We start from the raw sequence: 19,004 nt of genomic DNA on the forward strand, positions 1-19,004 counted from the left end.
TATACCGCAGTTTGGGGTTTTTGGTCGAATGCAGCTCTCAAACTGCTGAGCAGGCCATTCTTCTAAGCCACCCCTTCAGTTGAGACCACCAGTGAGAAGAGAAGTGAGGAAATGTCATGTTTGACGAACAGAGATCTGATTCTGAGTGAATGTAGAAGTTTGGGGGATACAAACATCTACATATTTTTATTGATATATTCAGCATGCTTAAATCAGTTAATCAATCGACACCATTCACGTAGACCTAAATATAAGTGGTCGACAAAACGTGCACACCTCATTATAGGGCTCTGTGATAAGGTCAAAATCATCATCCTAATATTAACACTATACAGTATATCCTAATATGTCAAATCAAATTGATGTGCAGTGGCATTAACTGTGGTTTATGCATTATATCATACAGTTAACTAAAATTAAGCAATAAATCATGTTCATTTAGACAGAAGATAACATGTTATGATCCTGTCAACACAATAAGGGCTGTCCTCTACCAAAGAAATTCTTGGTCGACTAACACTCATATGATTTTGTCGACTAATCGATTAGTTGATTTAATGGACAGATCTGTAAAAGAATTTCTCCACAAATAGTCACAAGGGCTGTCAAAGTTAATGCGATAATAACGACACTAATGTCTTTGACGCATTAACGCAACTTGCGATTTTTAGGATGTAGCGGGGTCAGATTTAAAGCTAGAGTGAAGATAGTGGCATCATATTAAACTTGAAAACATAAGGGATCCATTGGTAACAATCATGTCATATTAGCTTGTTGCCAAAGAGTTTAAATAACACTGAATCTGGGTTCTGAGAGTACCCACGAGTCTCCCATTTACAGACATGCCCACTTTATGATAATCACATGCAGTTTGGGGCAAGTGATAGTCAAGTCAGCACACTGACACACTGACAGCTGATGTTGTCTGTTGGGCTGCAGTTTGCCATGTTATGATTTGAGCATACTTTTATGCTAAATGCAGTACCTGTGAGGGTTTCTGGAACTAATATTTGCCATTGTTTTGTGTTGTTAATTGATTTCCAATAGTAAATATATACATACATTTGCAAAATGCAAGCATATTTGCCCACTCCCATGTTGATAAGAGTATAAAATACTTGATAAATCTCCCTTTAAGGTACATTTTGAACAGATAAAAAATGTATGAAGAATTTGCAATTAATCGCGATTACATCTTTTAATCTATTGACAGCCCTAATAATCACACAAAAGCACCACTTTAAATCTTGTGTTTACTAGAGATGTGCTCCTAAGTTTCTCAGAAATAAGTCATTCAGCCTGGAAAGAAACATAAAAAACGACTACTCGACTAAAGAAGTCTTATCGACTAAGACCAAAACGACCGATTGGTCGACTAATCGCCTAAGAGGGGGCAGCCCTAATCACAATACAGCTCTAAGCACTAAGTGGAGACTTGCATTTTGTACTTTTTTGAAATCCTATTCCACCCATGCACCCATTCACAAGATTGAATAAGCACAGTTGATACTGAATCATTGCCTAGCCCTGCCATATAATCTAATTCAAGTTATTGCTTTACATTAAATTTAACTTAACTTTTAAAATCTAGTTGTATTGCACAGTATTGTATCGTTATCGCATCATTTTATTCCAATTCTGATATTGTATAACCACCACATGTTTTTGTACATTGTGATCTTGAATAATTGGTTTGCAGGCACCTGTGCGCTACTGCGGCCTATATGTCATGCACTGTTATTCCACCGAGGCAGTGAAGTCTATATGAGAAGTGTTTATAATGACTAAATGGCCAGATGCACCCGTGACCTGCAGCGTTGCCGTTCACGCTGCACAGAGTATAGGATGCCTATGCCAGTCTATTCATAGCCAAGGCGGCGTGACTCCCCCGCCTCTGACTGACTGTTTCCTGCTTTCCCTCTTGCTCAATTACTTCTCCTCTGACTCCCACATGTGGGTCTTCAGCTCTTTGGCAGCAAGGCTTACCTTGTGGAGGAGGGAAGCTGAAGCGCAGCTGACTGGCGAAGCGAGCCGAAATGTGTTTGGTTAAAGAAAGACGTGTCGGAGAAAGACGGGAGCTCATACTGTGTTTGAACGCAGGAGACATTTAACACCTACAAACTTTTTAAATTCACTCAGCTGCAGTGCGCCTACCTCCCAACAGCTGGCCAAATAAAAATGCAACATCAAAAAATCATAATTCAGCCATATTGCTTAGCCTTAACATTTTGTAATTGCAGTCACAGCGTAAATATCAATACATCATCATATAAGTACTCAAGTGAGAGCTGCTCTCAAAGTGCAGCACTCTAGGATTGGGCCCAGAGGCGAATATAGAAATAAACAGAGGTAGGGTTATAAATGCGAAAGTGCTGAAAAAGATACTGTTAAAATGTAGGAGGAGGATGGTGTCACACTGTACTCATCCTGTTAGCCGATGTTTTTCTAGTACTTTCCACTCCCTCCCGCCAACCACCCATTTTATGTCTTTATTCTGCTGATACAACCTCCTCCCGTCTGCTGACTAACTGACCCACATTCCTCTGTGTGACTCGCTACCCTTAGAGTGTGTGTGTGTGTGTGTGTGTGTGTGTGTGTGTGTGTGTGTGAGCCTACATTTCTGCTTGTCATCTTGTGTGCATTCTTGTGCCTTCCTCTGTCTGCCCGCCTCCCCCCCCCACCACCTATAAAACAGTGCCGTGTCCCTCAGGCTTCAGCAGGGACCAATTAGAAGATTGCTTTTTTAGAGGAGCATCAGTCACCGAACATAAATGATTGGTAAAACGCTTCATTTGCTCACTCACTCTGTGTTTGTCTGCTTTTCGCTGTGCACCGCTCAGTTTGGGGGCTCTGGTTGCAGAAGTGACATTTCTTCATTAAATTAGATGAGCAGTGCTCGCTGAGGTGAGGCTCCCTCTAGTGGAGGATCGAGCCTCTGCAAGGGGTCTGATTTGAGTGATAACTGCTAAGGTGTGTAACTGTGCATGATGATCGCTGTTAGGTGTGATGCACTTTCAGGAAGCTAGGAAGAAGACACGATTAGTACTTGTTAAGTGACTGAACAGTGTCAAACCTCCTCAGCTTCTTAATGAGCATGAAGTTAAAGCAGCAGTAGGCAGATTGGAGCAAATATGATTTTAAAAAAAAGTTATTTTTATTAAACGGTCACTATATCCTGTATCTAGTAGTGCATACTAGCTTTTCGCGAAGGAGTTAACATAACGCTCCAAACTTGCACAAAATTTTGGCAAGGAAAAACTGTCGGGGCCATTTTCAAAGGGGTCCCTTGACCTCTGACCTCAAGATATGTGAATGTAAATGGATTCTATGGGTACCCACGAGTCCCACGATGCCCACTCTATGATAATCACATGCAGTTTGGGGCAAGTCATAGTCAATTCAGCACACTGACACACTGACAGCTGTTGTTGCCTGTTGGGCTTGAGTTTGCCATGTTATGATTTGTTTATATTGTTTATACTAAATGCAGTACCTGTGAGGGTTTCTAGACAATATTTGTCATTGTTTTGTGTTGTTAATTGATTTCCAATCATAAATATATACATATATTTGCATAAAGCAGGCATATTTGCCCACTCCCATGTTGATAAGAGTATTAAATACTTGACAAACCTTCCTTTTACGGTACAATTTGAACATATAAAAAATGTGTGATTAATTTACGATTAATCTTGATGACATATTTGAATTGATTGACAACCCTGATAATTATATTTTCATAAATTACTGAGATATGGAGTTTGGCAAAAAGGGTTTTTGACTGGCTGCCACTTGAGTAAACATTCACTCAGGGACTTGACAGTGGGTCATATTCAATTAGGAAAAGCCTTTGTCTTGTCTTTGTATGCCTGTTGTTGATTTGTAACAAAGTAGGAACTACAAAACAATACGGTCCCATCCGCCCCCGGGTTACTAAACATAAAATCCAAGAAATCATTTTTTAAAAGTTGCGAAACTCACAGTGGATGTACTGTACGTCACTCTCAGACTGGCTTCCAAAGAATAATCTTTGTCCCTGCTTTCTTGTATTTCAGGTTTAAAACATCAGCTAGCTAACGTCAGGAGGATTGGAGCATTCAAGACTTTAAGGAGGAGAGAGGTGGATACAAAAATCCAGAGAGAAGAGAGCGTTTGAAGCTGTGACGGGATGGCTCTGGTCGACAAACATAAAGTGAAGCGCCAGCGGCTTGACAAGATCTGTGAGGGTGAGACAGACTCCTTTAACTCTCCATTCTTTCTCTTCTTTCTGCTTTTTCTATGTACTTGTGGATTTGAAATGCTGGCTACACATTCGCAGGTCACTGGAAGTTGATTATTTAGCGTGTGTGTCTTTGTGTGTGTACATGTAACTTTGAGTATTAGTTCCACAGGTTTATGTTGAAGCTATATGAAAAGATTCCATCTACTGTTATATGGAAATGAAGTTTCCACCAGTGTTCAAGCCTTTCAGCCTGCTGCTACAAATCCAGTGAAAAGCCAGTGGGATCGTTTGCATAAGTGTGTTTGTGTGTGTCAAAAGGGAGCCTTGGGACCAGCCGAGGCTCCAGACTTCAGCTTTGAAGGCTGTCTAGGAGGGAGAAAGTGTGTGTGTGTGTGTGTGTGTGTGTTGAGGAGGTTGGGTTGATGGCTGAATGAGACTTGAGTTCGATGTTTCCAGATTGCTGGAGAGATGAAGTAGGGAGAGTTTGTAATAAAGTGAAGCACTCCTCAGAGCCCTGAGATTGATTATAGTGGGTAGTGTGATTGATTTGTGTGTGTGTGTGTGTGTGCGTGTGCATCTAGTGCTTTGTCTTTCTCACACAAACGCACGCAAAGAGATGTTTCTTTCGTTTTTCCTCACGCAACGACAGGAGCCGCTGAATGTTGATTTAGAGTGTGTATGCATGTCCAAACTCATAGTCATCCTACTGTTATGTATAGCGCAAGATGAAATTTTCCTTTTGCAATGTGAGTATAGCCACTAGCTGCTGTTCCATTAGCTTCTATAACTCTCAAACACTCATTGGGGGTTTCTTTCATCCGTCTTTGTGAGAAAGTGAAACGTGTTCTGAGGTTTACTCATGGACTGTAGACGTAGTCACCGGGATGTCACCGTGATGTCACCGTGATGTCACCAATTGGTTTGTGGACTACTATTTTGAAGCTTGTGAAAAGGGAAAAGGACCCGCTCCAAAACGGCTCTTTTTAAGATAAATAAAACACAACAATTCATATTTTCAGGTGATTATACACTCAAGAAAACATACTTATTAATATTTTATTCTATTTCTGCCGATAGATCCCCCTAATTATTACACACTGGTCCTTTAACCATTGCAACACATGGAAATACGGTTATGCTTGGCGTTGATGACTCCGCTCTTAAGATGCTCCCTGGATTAGCCAAGCAGCATGCTAAACCGAAACAGGGAACACAATGCAGAAAACCCCCAATGGGTAGACATGAGTGGGCTCAAAGTAAGACATTGAATACCATTTTAACCTTTGAACCATGTTAGGAATCTGAACTAGAAAGGCTGGGTTGGTGGAGGCACAGCTTTGCCAACAGCAGCAGCGGTGAGTGTGGCAGCATTGCTGTTGTAGGGATCAGTGAGGAGGGAGTCCTATTCAAATGGACCACCTTGTTGTGAAAATTAACTGTGATTGGTGTGTGACTGATTATTAGAAGCGATGATTCAATCAGCGGGCTGTCAGCTGATTATAGCTGGGGCGTATGACTTCCGTGTCCTGCATATAACGCATATGCACCAGCTGAGTTCACATCAGAGCAGCGGCGGTGTGCGGCGTGCGGCAAGCTGCCGTGCAATGACTATGAAAAGCTGCGGTGGCCGCTCCCGAGCACAGCGTGCTGCGGGTGTTTGGTTCTGCGGCTAAACGAAAGTTGAGAAAAGTTTAACTTTTGTTGGCAAAGTGCGGCAAGAGAAGACCCGCAGCCAATCAGTCAACAGATCCTGTGACTCCTGTGTCATGCTGACCTATGTTACAAAGAATTTCTTCCCGCCAGAAACACATGAATACGCCTCCCGGCCACCAGAAAAATATAATTATTGCGGCGAGCTGCACTTCACCGCTGCCTGGTGTGAATTCAGCGTTAAACAGAATTTGCTGTTAGAATTAGATTTTAATTAAAGGTAGGGTTGGTAGAGTTATTCAATTCAATATTTTGTTATATTAGTTGAATTCTCTTTACATCCAGTAAAGCAATTAATAAATCAAATACTCTGACAAGAAAAAAAGAAAGTGAGCGTCGTTTCCCCATTTGAATGATTGTTACACTCACTTACACACCATTGACTGCCTTGCAAGGCACTGGCCTGCCCATCGGGAGCAACTTGGGGTTTGACATGTGGACAGGAGGAGCCAGGGATCAAACCGCCAACCCTGTGATTATTGGACGACCGCTCTAGCGCCTGAGTCACAGCCACCCCAATTCAATATACAGTATATACTGTAACTATAAACACTTTAGATTGCCTTTAGACATCGCCAGACAACACGTCGTAAACTAGTTTGGTTCAAGCATCCCCTGGCCCTAACTGTTTTTCCCTTGTCCATGATATCTACCCACGCTCTTTTCTAACTTGACCTTTCCTACCTCTGTCTCTGCAGTATAAAAGATGTTCGTCCCTCTCCGTCCATTCTCAAACTGTCACTAGACTGGCCTCAGTCTGTCAAACTACTGATGTTTAACCTGTGGCCGTTGTAAAAGACAGTTCAAAAATAAATATTAAAGAGGACCTATCATGCTCATTTTCACGTGCATACGTATGTTTTGGGTTTCTACTAGAACATGTTTACATGCTTTAATGTTGATTTTTTATTTTTTTTTTGTCATGCCGGCTGCGCTGCAGCACTTCTTGTCACCCTCTGTCTGAAAAATTGTGATCGTAATAATCGTGATCTCAGTATATTTTGCCATAATCAAGCAGCCCCACTCTGTTGTGATTAGTCAACCGAACCAAACTCTTCGGACTCCCCTCCAGCTCCGCTCTAACTAGCTTTTGTTGGAGGGCGTGCTAAAGTAGTCGCTAGGCAGGTATTATGCAAATGTGTTACTTGGTGACATCACCATGTTACGGAAGAAAAAGTCGGGGCTTCAAGCGAGGCATTCTAGAAGCAGTGTTTCTGTGGGGGACAGTAACTCTCTTTAGGGTGGACTTTGTGCTTTGTAACTTTGCAGACCTTTTACATGAGGCATAATAAAAAGCACAAAAAGCATAATAAGTCCTCTTTAAATAAACACTTTTGGACACAAATGGAGTGAATCATGTGGGCAATTTTATGTTGCAGGGTTGTATTTTTAGTAATTTGCATTATTCTAAATGATTTTGAATTAGGTCTTCTTACTTATGGAAAAGAACATTAATGCTCCAGTTTCCCTTCAGCTCTCTATAAGCAAAAACCTCAAGATTTTCATAGTAATATTGAGTTGATTCACATTAAAACTTTAGAGTATCAAGTATCAACATTCCTCTTTGTTCATGTCGAAGGAAAATCCTGTTGAGATTGAGAAACACAATATAATGAAGCCTAAATGAAGCAGTGATGTCTGTCTGTTTCCACCCTCAGAATGAGAGCCACATGTGGCATCTCAAACCTCTCCAAACCACCAGCCCTGCTTGCTTGGAAACACTTTTTCCCTCCTTTTTTTTTAATACAAGAAGAATGACTGTGTCCTGTCTCAGGAAGCAATATGTTAAACATCATATAACAACATTTTTGTCCTACAGACATCTTCAGCAGCATCCATGTCTCCTCTGCTTACCAACAATGAAGTCATTCTATACCAAAGACGAGGGGGGATTTTTTTTTTTCCTGCTGCTGCAGTTAGTCACCACAGCTGCTCTTAAAAATGTGTAGAGGAGGGTGATTCACATTGAGGAAGTTAAAAGATCAGAGGGCGGTGAATCATGCTGTTTTCACAGTAGCGTTAAATCTACTCAGCCATATAAAAAGGGTATTTCAAAACCAGAGGCATGGGGTGTTCTGCACCATAATGTCAAAGCCACCCACTATTATCTATAAACAGAGTGCTGGGACTGGAGCGTGAAATAGAAATCAAAGTTCGCATCGCGTGTATTGACAAAAACAAGAACGTTATGGAGTGATTGTGATTGCGTCGCCGTCGTGGGCCGCACATGGCGAGACGGCGAGAGAAGCTTCCCTAATCTCCATTCATCTTCTGAGGATAAGTGTGTCAATCCAATACTTGTTTCACAGTGGAGTGCATTGATTACATCTTTACTCATTGTGATGAGTGGCTAACTGAGCGGCGCCTGTGGCCTAAATCGAATTCGAAATGGCTGATCAAGTGTGGCTGTTTACTCCCATCAGAAGTAGTCACGGTGCAGGAATGCAGATATCTGATGTGATTCGCTGTCCTTTGCTTTCATGTTGGATTTTTGTAGTTTTCAGATGAGACATGCAAGGTCAAAACTAGGGCTGCGACTCAAGTCAGTCAGTTATTATTTCGATTAATCTATTAGTCGTTTGGTCTGTAAACCCAAGGTGACATCCCGATGTCCTTTGTCTTGTCCAACTAACAGTCAAAAACACAAAAAATATTCATATTCCAATGATATAAAACAGTGAAAATCAGCAGATACTCACAAGTGAGAAGTAGGAAACAGAACGTTTGGCTTTTATTTTGCTTGATGAATTAGTTTTGACAGTTAATCAATAATCAAATTAGGATTTTCCCCAGGAAATTGATTTAGCCGAGCTGATGAACCACCCAATTCTGGACACATCATGTCTTGTGATCAATTTTTGTCAGTAGAGGACGGCCTAAACAATAGCCACTCTTATTAAACATTATGCTGTGTGAAATTGTACCTCCTACTAGTTCATCTGATTATCTCTTGGTTTTTGACATTTGACCCCGTGTAAAAGAAGCATTTTGAATTGGACTCTGGGAAATTATAATGCCCATTTTCACTATTTACCAACTATTACTGTAACAAACATTTTATAGGCTAAACAGTTAATCCATTAATCTAGAAATGAGTTGGCAGATTAATCAAAAATGAAAATCATTGTTAGTCGCAGCCCTGTGAAATTGTATACATTTTTGTCTGGACCGCAGAGAGCCAGCCCTGCAATCACGAAAGTCTGTCTCTGAGTGACTGACCGAGTGATGAAGTTACACGATTGGTCGGCCGAGTGTTGGAGTTTCCTCATTGGCTGTTGGTCTTTCAAAAAGAAAAGGTTGGGGAACAGTCCATTATGCAAATGAGGCCTACCAGCAAGACGCGTCCAGCTCACAAAACTTGGACCAAGCTGTCAAACTAGGCGATCTAGTTCTAAAATGAAATGAGATTCAGCAGTGGCATAGCCTATTTCTCGCTTAAAATGTTTTCAGAAGTAGATTTTGGCAGATTGTTTAGACGGAATAACAGAAAGTTTATGATCGGGCCGCCATGTTGTTTCCTGCAGAAAACCAGGGACCAATCAGGTGCATTCCACGATAGGGTACGTCACCGCTTGAACGGCCAGTTGAGTGGAGCTGCGCGTCCCCTACTGCAGCGCGTCCCCTAGTGTCCTCACTGGACCAGGTGGACATGTAACGCTGGATTTGGTATTATAGACATGACCACTGATTATTTGTGTAACAATTTAGCCACAAATTCACAAACTGATCATACACGGTCGAGCCATATACTCAGTTTTGACAGAGTCTTGTTTATGATGTTAGCAGAGGTGGCTCACCATGACCATGTTTGATGATTACTGTATTTTTTAGTTTAATTTAGGGCTGTCAAAGTTAATGTGTTTTAACACCACTAATTTCTTCAATGCATTAATGCAACTTGTGATTTTTAGGTTGTAGTGTGCTCAGTTTTAGAGATGGACTGAAGATGTTGGTGTCATATGAAACTAGAAAACCTAAGGGATCCGTTGGTACCAACATGGTTCCATGTCATACTAGCTTGTCGTGAAGGAGGTTAAATAACCCTCCAAACTTAGGCTAAATTTTGGCAAGGAAAAACTGGGATGGCCATTTTCAAAGGGGTTACTTGACCTGAAAATGGGTTTAATGGGTACCCATGAGTCTCCCCTTTACAGACATGCCCACTTAAGTGTATCAGTGTGTCAGCACACTGATACACTGACAGCTGTTGTTGCCTGTTGAGCTTGAGTTTACCATGTTATGATTTGAGCATATTTTGTATGCTAAATGCAGTACCTGTGAGGGTTTCTGGACAATATCTGTCATTGTTTTCTGTTGTTAATTGTTTTCCAATAATGAATATATACATACATTTGCATAAAGCAAGCATATTTGCCCACTCCCCTGTGATAAGAGTATTAAATACTTGACAAATCTCCCTTTAAGGTACATTTTGAACAGATACAAAATTTGTGATTAATTTGCGATTAATCACGATTAACTATGGATAATCATGATGTTAATCGTTCATAAATATGTTAATCGATTGACAGCCCTAGTTTGAATTATCATCAAAGTGAGTTTTAAACACAAATTCCCACACGTATTTCTCTATTAAGCCTAACAGCATTGTTTAGTTTAGATATCAGCTTTCAAAATGTATACGGCACAACTACTCCTTCTGTTGTGGGTTTGATGAAGTGCCAGGAAGAGTGTAACTGCAATAAGGGAACTGTGGCAAACATCTGTTGTGAGCATCAGTTCCCGTACTCTCTATTCATTCCCCCCCTTTTCTGTCTTTCGCTCTCTTACTCCCTCTCTCTCTGCGCCTCCTTCTGTCCGCTCCATCTGTGTACCCAGCATGCATTGGCTTGGGCAGCCGCGCAAGTCGTTGCCATTGCCGTTTAGCCAGAGCTAACTGACTGATCTGGGCAGAGATGGGATGTGAGCGGCGCTTGCGACGTGAACTAGGTCGCGGTGACAGCATGTTCCTGAATGTTGATTTACAAGTTGTAAATCTGTGCTTGGACGCAAACACCACAAGGTGGGGTAGTGGAATTTGTCATGGCGAGTCCAAGTGTTTCAGTTGGCGGTTAAATAAATATGTTAATCCTTGATAATGCGTCTTGTTTTGTCATGTGTACAACAGGAGGAGATGTTTAAACAGTGAACGGTTAATAATGGGGCCAGTTGAGCTAAAATACCATAAAACTTAGCCTGTGAATTATTCATTTTCTCACATTTAAGGGTCCTGCAAGCTTTTTTATGACAAAACGCTTCATATTAAACAGAGAGTACAACCAGGGAGGCTGTGGAGGGAAGGGGGGTGGCTTCGTATCCAGAGACTCAGGGCTCTGCTGCATCCACCTCTCTTTCATCCCTCCCTCCCACTCATCTCCCCACGCTCTGGCATCCAGCTCTGGTATGAAGTCATCGGAGCGGTCTCTGGGTCTGACCCCCCCCTCGGGCTTGTTCCAGGCTCCACACCAAAACCCACGACCCCTTTATAGGCTTTGTGGAGAGCCAGGGAGGGGCACAGAGAACTGGTGGGGAGGAGAAGGGAAAAGAGCACATAGAAAAAATGGTAGAAAGTGTTGTTTTTGGAAGGAAATTCGTATAACAATTTGTAGCAAACCCGCATGTGTGATCGTGTTATGATTCTCATTAGAGTGTGACTGTCTCTTGGGCACACCTGAATGCAATTTTCTGGTACTGTTTTCCTTTTCTTCTTAGTGTTCTGCGTTCGCCTCTGTTTGAGCTGGCATGCAGCTTAGCGGTTGTTGGAAGTTGGAAATGAGTTCCTGGAAAAAATCTAGTTTCAAAATGAACTCTGCTGTGATACGAAGTATTTAATGACCTGTGGCTTCACCTGATCGGACTGGAGATTGGATGAAAGCTGGGTCGGAAGAGGATGCGCCCAAAGGAGATGGATTATGGGCAAAGAGTATAGAAGCAAAGAGGCGAAACTACGGTGCTTTTTTGACAATAGATGACGCTGCGGTAACGCTTTTGCCATTTTTAGACTGTAAACGCCAATGAGTCCATAGCCATGGATGTATAGAGTCTGTAAATCAGAGGTAAATCAACTTCCCAGTACAAACACTTAAATAGCCCTCATTTAAATCATTATGTCCTAAAAGTTGTAGAATTAACTAATAGCTGAATCCAGAGTTATTTTCGTCGGCAAAATGGATGTGCATCAGACCCACAGGACTGCACCGCCCTGCACGCTCTTATGACATATCCAGTTCTGCCAGCTTCCTGCCAGCTTCCTGCCAGTTGTATGCGGCTGTAATAAAGGATATATTGGCTGTAATTCATCACTTTTATTATCTAATAATACACCCATGGGCTGTATGCGGTAAGCCTGTACCGTGGTGGATGAATTAACGTCTCCGGCTATCGGCCAGTAGCTAGTAGTGCTGGTAGCACGACATAAACAGAATTTAATGTAGTTGTAGGCTATTTACTAACACGCAGGGCAAAAGCACAGGACTCATCCTCATATACTTCCATGGTCTATGTTCTATTTTTCATCTATTTTGGAGGTCCTCGACATGAAAAGACTGAGATTCCTCTCAAAATCTTTCTGCTGGATTTTTCTAACTTCCATCGCTCACTTTATGCTCCTCTGGGAAACAGCTGGGGAAAAAAAGTCTAACAACTAAATAAGTAAGTAAGTAAGTAGTTATAATAGTATGTATATTTATAATATTTTTATTGTACAACACAGGCCATTTTGGTAGAGACATTAAAATTATGGCAATAGAATAGAAATAATTTTGTTTTACTTTTGGACGGCTCTTTGTAGGCGGACGTTTTACTGGCGTCCAGTAGTCGCTTTCAGTCCGAGATGGCATAGCTTTGCTGCTGGGCGCTGACGTTGCAATGGAACGAACGATTGACTTCTTAGCAATATACGTTCTTTGTTATAGGTAGAGGGATCTCTACATAGCAAACAGAGGGAATTTTGGAGAAATTCTTTGTTGGCTTTTGCTGTTTATGTAGTGCATGTGTACTAACGAAATAGAAAACAAACTGTCAATTCAGAATGTTACACTAGCCGAGTATGTGATTGTCATTTAGATAAGTACTAGCTTCATTGCCATCGACCTCCATTTTACAGTCCATTTAGTCCCTGTGGAGGTGCTTTAGATGTATAATCCCACTGGAAACACATACAAGGCAGCCGTGTACATAATGTCTGTTAAGTGTGCATTACAATTCATCTGACAGCATTCTCTGCAGCCAGTACTGGCATTGTAATCCCATTTCCAGTTAGTGCCTCCTGCCCTACGCTCATGCATAAGTCAATGTGTGTTTAACATTCAAATCATGCCTTGAGTACGTGAGGCGTCGCACTGTAGGAGACAGTTGTTTTTATTTCTTGTTGCGGCGCAGCATTCACTTTGAGTCGGCATGTTTATTCATGTAGGCACGTCAGGCCAAGGCCAAGGCTTTAGCGGCGCTTTGCGTGTGTGAATGAATAGGGACATTAACGAAGTGCCGCGGCCGCCGCTGTCTCTGCTGCACGTCAGAAGACGAGCAGAACAGGGTCAAAAGGCTGAGAGGGGATCCGGGATCGTGCGAGCTGAATGCGTGTGTGTGTGTACGTTTGAGTGGGTGGATAGATGGAGGGGTGAGTGACAGCAAATTTCCAAATGGGCTTGTTGCATGTGATCCCTCTGATTCCAACATTTGGTAAGGCATGCAAACATTTTACATGCACATGAGCGCACGCATGCACATGAAGTGAGTGATCCACCTCTGGTTCTCCTGCTGGCTGGGACTGAGAGGGCTGAGTGACAGGGAGTTGTGGAGGGTTTATTAAACAATGGCAAGTAGATTTGTTCCAATACCGATACCAGTATTGGAAATGCATCCGATACTGCCCAAAATTCGGGATCAGGTATTGGCGAGTATACCAGTCTTTAAAGGTCCCATATTATAAAAAGTGAGATCGTCATGTTTTTTTATTATAAAGCAGGCTTAAGTCCTATATAAATACTGTGAAAGTAACGAAACACTCAATCCACAGGGAAATACACACAGCCCGTATTCAGAAACTGAGCATTTGAAACAAGTTGTCAGGATTTCTGCCCATTTGTGATGTCACTAATATACAATATTTAGACCCTTTACACAGATTTAAATGTAAACATTCTAAATGTTTCCCAGTTTATTTCTGTTGCAGTGTATGTGAGTGTCATCAACTGACAGGAAGTACATGTGGACCCAAGCTGTTGCCTAGCAATGCAATTCTGTTTAAATTCCGAGGGTAAATACAGGTATATTCAGACAGACAGTATGAGGAAAATAAAGTTTTTTTTTAACATTACAGCATGTAAATATGTTCTAGTAGAAACACAAAATACAAGTATGAACCTGAAAATGAGCACGATATTGGACCTTTAAGCCAGAAAAAAATCAACTTGTTTAACCGGAAATCAATTCCTCTTCGCCGCTCCCAAACAGTAGCCTTCACTGTGCTGTTGCCCTGGATGTATCATGGCTGCCACTGGCAACAGCTGTTTTAGCGCAGCGAAGAACGGATTGCAGGTAGTTTGTCACGTGTCAATAGCAAATAGCTGTAGGATTATGGCCAAAATGCTAAACATGATTATTTTGATCAATATTGAAATCACGATTATTATCACGATTATTCATACATTTTAGGGACAAAATATTTTTATTGGAATTTCTCATTTAAATAAACAGAGCGCTGCTTTCTCTTCCATGTTGTGCTACATTCAAACCGTCAAAAACTCGAAATGTTATCCTTTTACTTTGTTATTGTCATCTATAGTTGTCAGTTGCATAAAACAAAATTCAAATGATTAGGAAATAAATTATTGTACTTTTATTTAAATATTTGCTTGGCATTAGTAGTTCTAATTATACATTATAATTTGCTTAGAGCTACTGTTAGGAAGTTAAACGGGTCATATGTCCTTCTCTAATATCTATTTTATGATTTATCTCGCCAAAAACAACATTTTACAAGATTGGAACGCATCATCATAGCGTTATAATTTACCATAGCCAAATACTCATTATTACTGAATAGAGGTTGAACGCACCATAATGTGCTGCGTGCTGTCAGCAGACGAGCCGGTCACTGTGATTACTCTGAGCAGGTTGCACAGGAACGAATTACAATATAATAAGTGTCTGATAGTTGTTCCAGATGTTTTTTAAGGTTATTCCTCCACGGCTTAATTTGGCCTTGCAGTTGTGACAACTTGCAGCTTTAATTCTTCTTCACTCACACTGAAGAACTTCCACACAAACAACATGTTGTGTGTGTGTGTGTGACGTAAAACCATCCTCTGGCGGCTGCACATGTGTGTGTGACCGGCAAAAACTCAGATATATGAATATGAGACTGCTGAAAACGGCTAGCTTCAATTGGCTGCTGATTGGCAGTGCATCTCTAGCTGTTAGTTTAGGAAGCGCTTGATTTTTTTGCAGCAGGGTTTTCTAAGAGCAGAGCATGCATTTTCAACGTCAATATCGATCATGTTCATTTAATAATGGAAAGCCCAAATCATGATAGATTAATATTTGATTAATTGTGCAGCCCTAATAGCAAACAACAACAACAGTGCGGTGCTAGTGGAGAGTGTAATGGTAGTCAGAGCGAGGAAAAAGTCCGCCATTTGGCAATATTTCACAGTGGAAAATCCAATAAGGAAAACCACGATATGTACTGTATGTAAGGCTTCCGTTTCAATGGGAGAGAACGTGACGACTTCACCAAGGCAAAGAGGGAAAAAAAGTACGAACTGCAGCAGCACAAGCGTTGGAAACCACATTCCAACAATTAAACAAATTGCACAGAAGATAGCCCAAAAGCGGCGAAGATATTATACTGTATTTATCACGTTGGTATCAGATTGGTATTCAGTATCGGCCGATACCGCAAGTTCAGGTATCAAGCGTCTTGTATGATAGATTAGCTCCAGATCTCACTGTTGTACATTATGTCCGTCTTGTTACTCGCTGCTTAATTACATTTTCTCCAATGCTGAGAGATGTGAAAGAAAAAGTAATACACTATACCAGGCTAAAGTAGAGTTTTCTGAAATCTATTAGCAGTAAAAAAAGAGCCCTGAACTACATAATTGCAGCTTCACTCGAGGTTCATTTACTCAAGGTTCCTGTAAGTTTTACTCAGAATTTTTCCACCAGTCAAGTCTTATTCAATGTAAGGTCTTTATAAGCTTCTGCTGGGGTGGTATTATATTTGTTCTAAAATCCCCGGCTTAATTCCTAAATCCCTCTGTTACAGTGAATCTGGCGTTGTGTGCACAGTCTGGCAAGTATGGCAAATGGAGGAACATTAGAATGTGAAAGTCAAACATTGTTTTAGTTCGAGGCAAACAGAACTCTGTGATTTACTTTCCTGTCGGGATTAGATCGGCAAACCCTGAGTACACACCTCTGCCCCGGTCTCTCCGTCTGAGGTTGACTTTATGGGGATGAGTGATCTGCTGCACTGAAAGCCCGAGTCTCTTGAGGGCCGGGCTAGAAGAAGTAATGAGAGGAGTGGATGAGGTTGGGGAAGCCAGGGGATCACACATACTCTATAGGCTGTTGCCCTTGACATGGATGTGTGTGTGTATGTGTGTGTTTGCATATATTGGCGCTGAACATTTTCTCCTAAATCTAAGCAGCTACATTAAAGTCTCAAAGACTCAAAGAGGCTGTTAACCTTGCAATGATATTAGCTTTTAACCCCTTAGCACAAAATTGTTAGAGAGCTAGAGTGAAGATACTGGTACCATCCATCCATTGGTAACAACCATGTCATGCTTGCTTGTTGAGAAGGAGGCCCAAATCATGCAAAAAACTGTTATGGCCATTTTTAAAGGGGCTCCTTGACCTCTAACCTCAAGATATGCAAATGAAAATGGGTTCTATGGGTATCCACGAGTCTCCCCCTTTACAGACATGCCCACTTTATGATAATCACATGCAGTTTTGGGCAAAAAACATGCAGTTTTATGCATGCGGTACAAATGTGTTATTTTCGCTTATTCTAAAATGGTGTGTTTGAATATATTTCTGCATACTGGGGTCCCTAAACAGTCTTGGAATTGCGTAAATTGGGTATGACTGTAAAGCTGAGACTTTTGTGGATCCAATGAGCCCAATTGTATTCATGTGTGATGATGTTAGTCCACATAGTAGCCATTTCATTGTAGTGAGACAATTTTTTAAAATTTGACCTCACTGTATAAAATGACCTGTGGTGACCTCTAGGATAATCACAGCCTCAGGAAACCTTACAGCCACAAACTAGAGACCTAGAACATTCAGAGGATGGATGGCTTTCCTAGGTAGATTGACAATAAGGGGATTTCTGTGCAGAACAGAAGTGCTCGTCATCCAATCGGTAAAAAATGCAATTCCTGCAGAAATCTCCAAATGTCCAAAGTTTTTGATATCGAATCACAGCATGGCTTTTTCTACGGTGTTCCTCAATGTCTTGGTGTCTTAATGTGGTATTTTGGAGGTATTATTGATCATTTTTATCAATTCTTGAGTGGTAAAAAAAAATGGTTAAATGTAGCACCAAATCTGTGTAACAAATGGTATCAACCCTCAAATTGCTGCTACAATTTTTGAGACATAATAGATCATGAGAATGACCATCACAGACTTATATCATCATGTTCTAAGCCCTTATACACTGTCAGAATTTATTTTAATAATTAATTCATTGAACTGCATGTCAAATGAATCTTCAGGTTCTCAGCTTTCAGATGATGTACACCACTTCTATGTGACATCTACTGTCGACTATATATCTACCCCTGAACATCCCCTGTTCCCCACCCATACCCCTCTAAAAAAAAGAGAGCAGAATAGTAAGGGGTCCGGCCTTTACAAGTGATTTTGATTTGGAAAATAGTTTCTATATCGAATAAGATCAGAATGAGTAACTGGGAAAGACTGTGTGCCTTTAGGTGATAAATGACACCCATACTTGAAATGACTGTAAAATTTGATTGACTTTATAGCAGTTTCACCCTGATGAATCGAAATGGGCATCAAAAATGATTTTCTCTCCAACTCTCAGCTTTGATTTGATAATTCATCTTTACGGTCGGTTTTAGATCTCTGCGAGGGCTCGCTCTCGTCTCCTCTCCTTCCCATTTTAATTACCTTTCTTACATCAAGCTGACTAATGTTCCTCTGACCTTACCAAAAGAAAAAGTTCTCAGTCATCTGCGCAATTGGTTTTGGAGCTACTGTCATCAGCTTTTTTTTTTTTCCCCTGTCATCTTGTGAAAACAGCAGAATACTCCGCTTCCCCCTCTGATCTCTTCCTACTCTAATTACACAACTGTGATTAAACAAGATATTAGTGCCGACGACGGACATGCAAGCACGGTTTCCATAGGCCCTCTGTAAGATATGCAGGAACTTTTCTCAATATGCTGAGACAGTAATTAACAAGACTTTCCTCACAGTCTAAAATATGTATTGCTACGCCTCGCTGTGGATATGGCTCTGAGATTAGATTTGGATGGAAACGGACACTTCCTCACCTTACATCTGTTTTCATGCATTAATAAACAGGGATCCTCTGCAGGAAGGGATCAGGTTTCAGCCACAGTGACATGGAGTGAGACATGCAGGCAGCTAGGCAGGCAGGTACACCTTCAGAGTCATGTATTGAACATCACCTATAGGTTTAAACAAAATAAGGAATGTTAACCGTTAATTGCATCTCCATGTATGGCTCATGGCCAAACATAACATCAAATGCTGCAGCATTACATTTAAGAGCTTTTTTTTCCTCCACTATACTATTCATTACTGGAATGAGATGGAATGTGTTGTGTTGCAGCTCAACACGCATAGTGTTTTTGTAAGGCAAAGGTTGTGCTTGGGATTAACTGTTACAAAAACCTCCCCCCTCACCGCTTCCACTCACAGATGCACACACACTACACTCCGCCACTGTTTTACTTTTCTCTGCAATGGGCCAAATCCAGATTACAGAGCTTCTCTAAGTGAAGGAGATCAGAGGAGCTTCAGGAAAGAAGGGGGAAGGTGCTGTATTTTAACTGACAGTAAATGC

The 19,004-nt window shown here is 41.2% G+C and overlaps 1 protein-coding gene across 4 annotated transcripts in view; it reads left to right on the forward strand.

Moving 5' to 3' along the window:
* LOC141773944 (C-terminal-binding protein 2-like) overlaps window positions 1–19,004 on the forward strand; it is a 91,666-nt gene that overhangs the window by 24,700 nt on the left and 47,962 nt on the right. For 2 of the 4 annotated variants that reach the window (XM_074646138.1, XM_074646141.1), the window contains exon 2: window positions 4,056–4,226. The exons of 1 other annotated variant lie outside the window; for it this stretch is intronic. In XM_074646138.1, coding sequence (XP_074502239.1) covers window positions 4,169–4,226 — 58 coding nt within the window. In that variant the 5' untranslated portion in view covers window positions 4,056–4,168. Of the gene's footprint in view, window positions 1–4,055; window positions 4,227–19,004 lie in introns of those variants that run through there. One more of the 4 variants, XM_074646139.1, reaches the window with a different exon arrangement.

Source organism: Sebastes fasciatus, chromosome 9 (genome assembly GCF_043250625.1).
Source record: "Sebastes fasciatus isolate fSebFas1 chromosome 9, fSebFas1.pri, whole genome shotgun sequence".
Taxonomy (NCBI): domain Eukaryota; kingdom Metazoa; phylum Chordata; class Actinopteri; order Perciformes; family Sebastidae; genus Sebastes; species Sebastes fasciatus.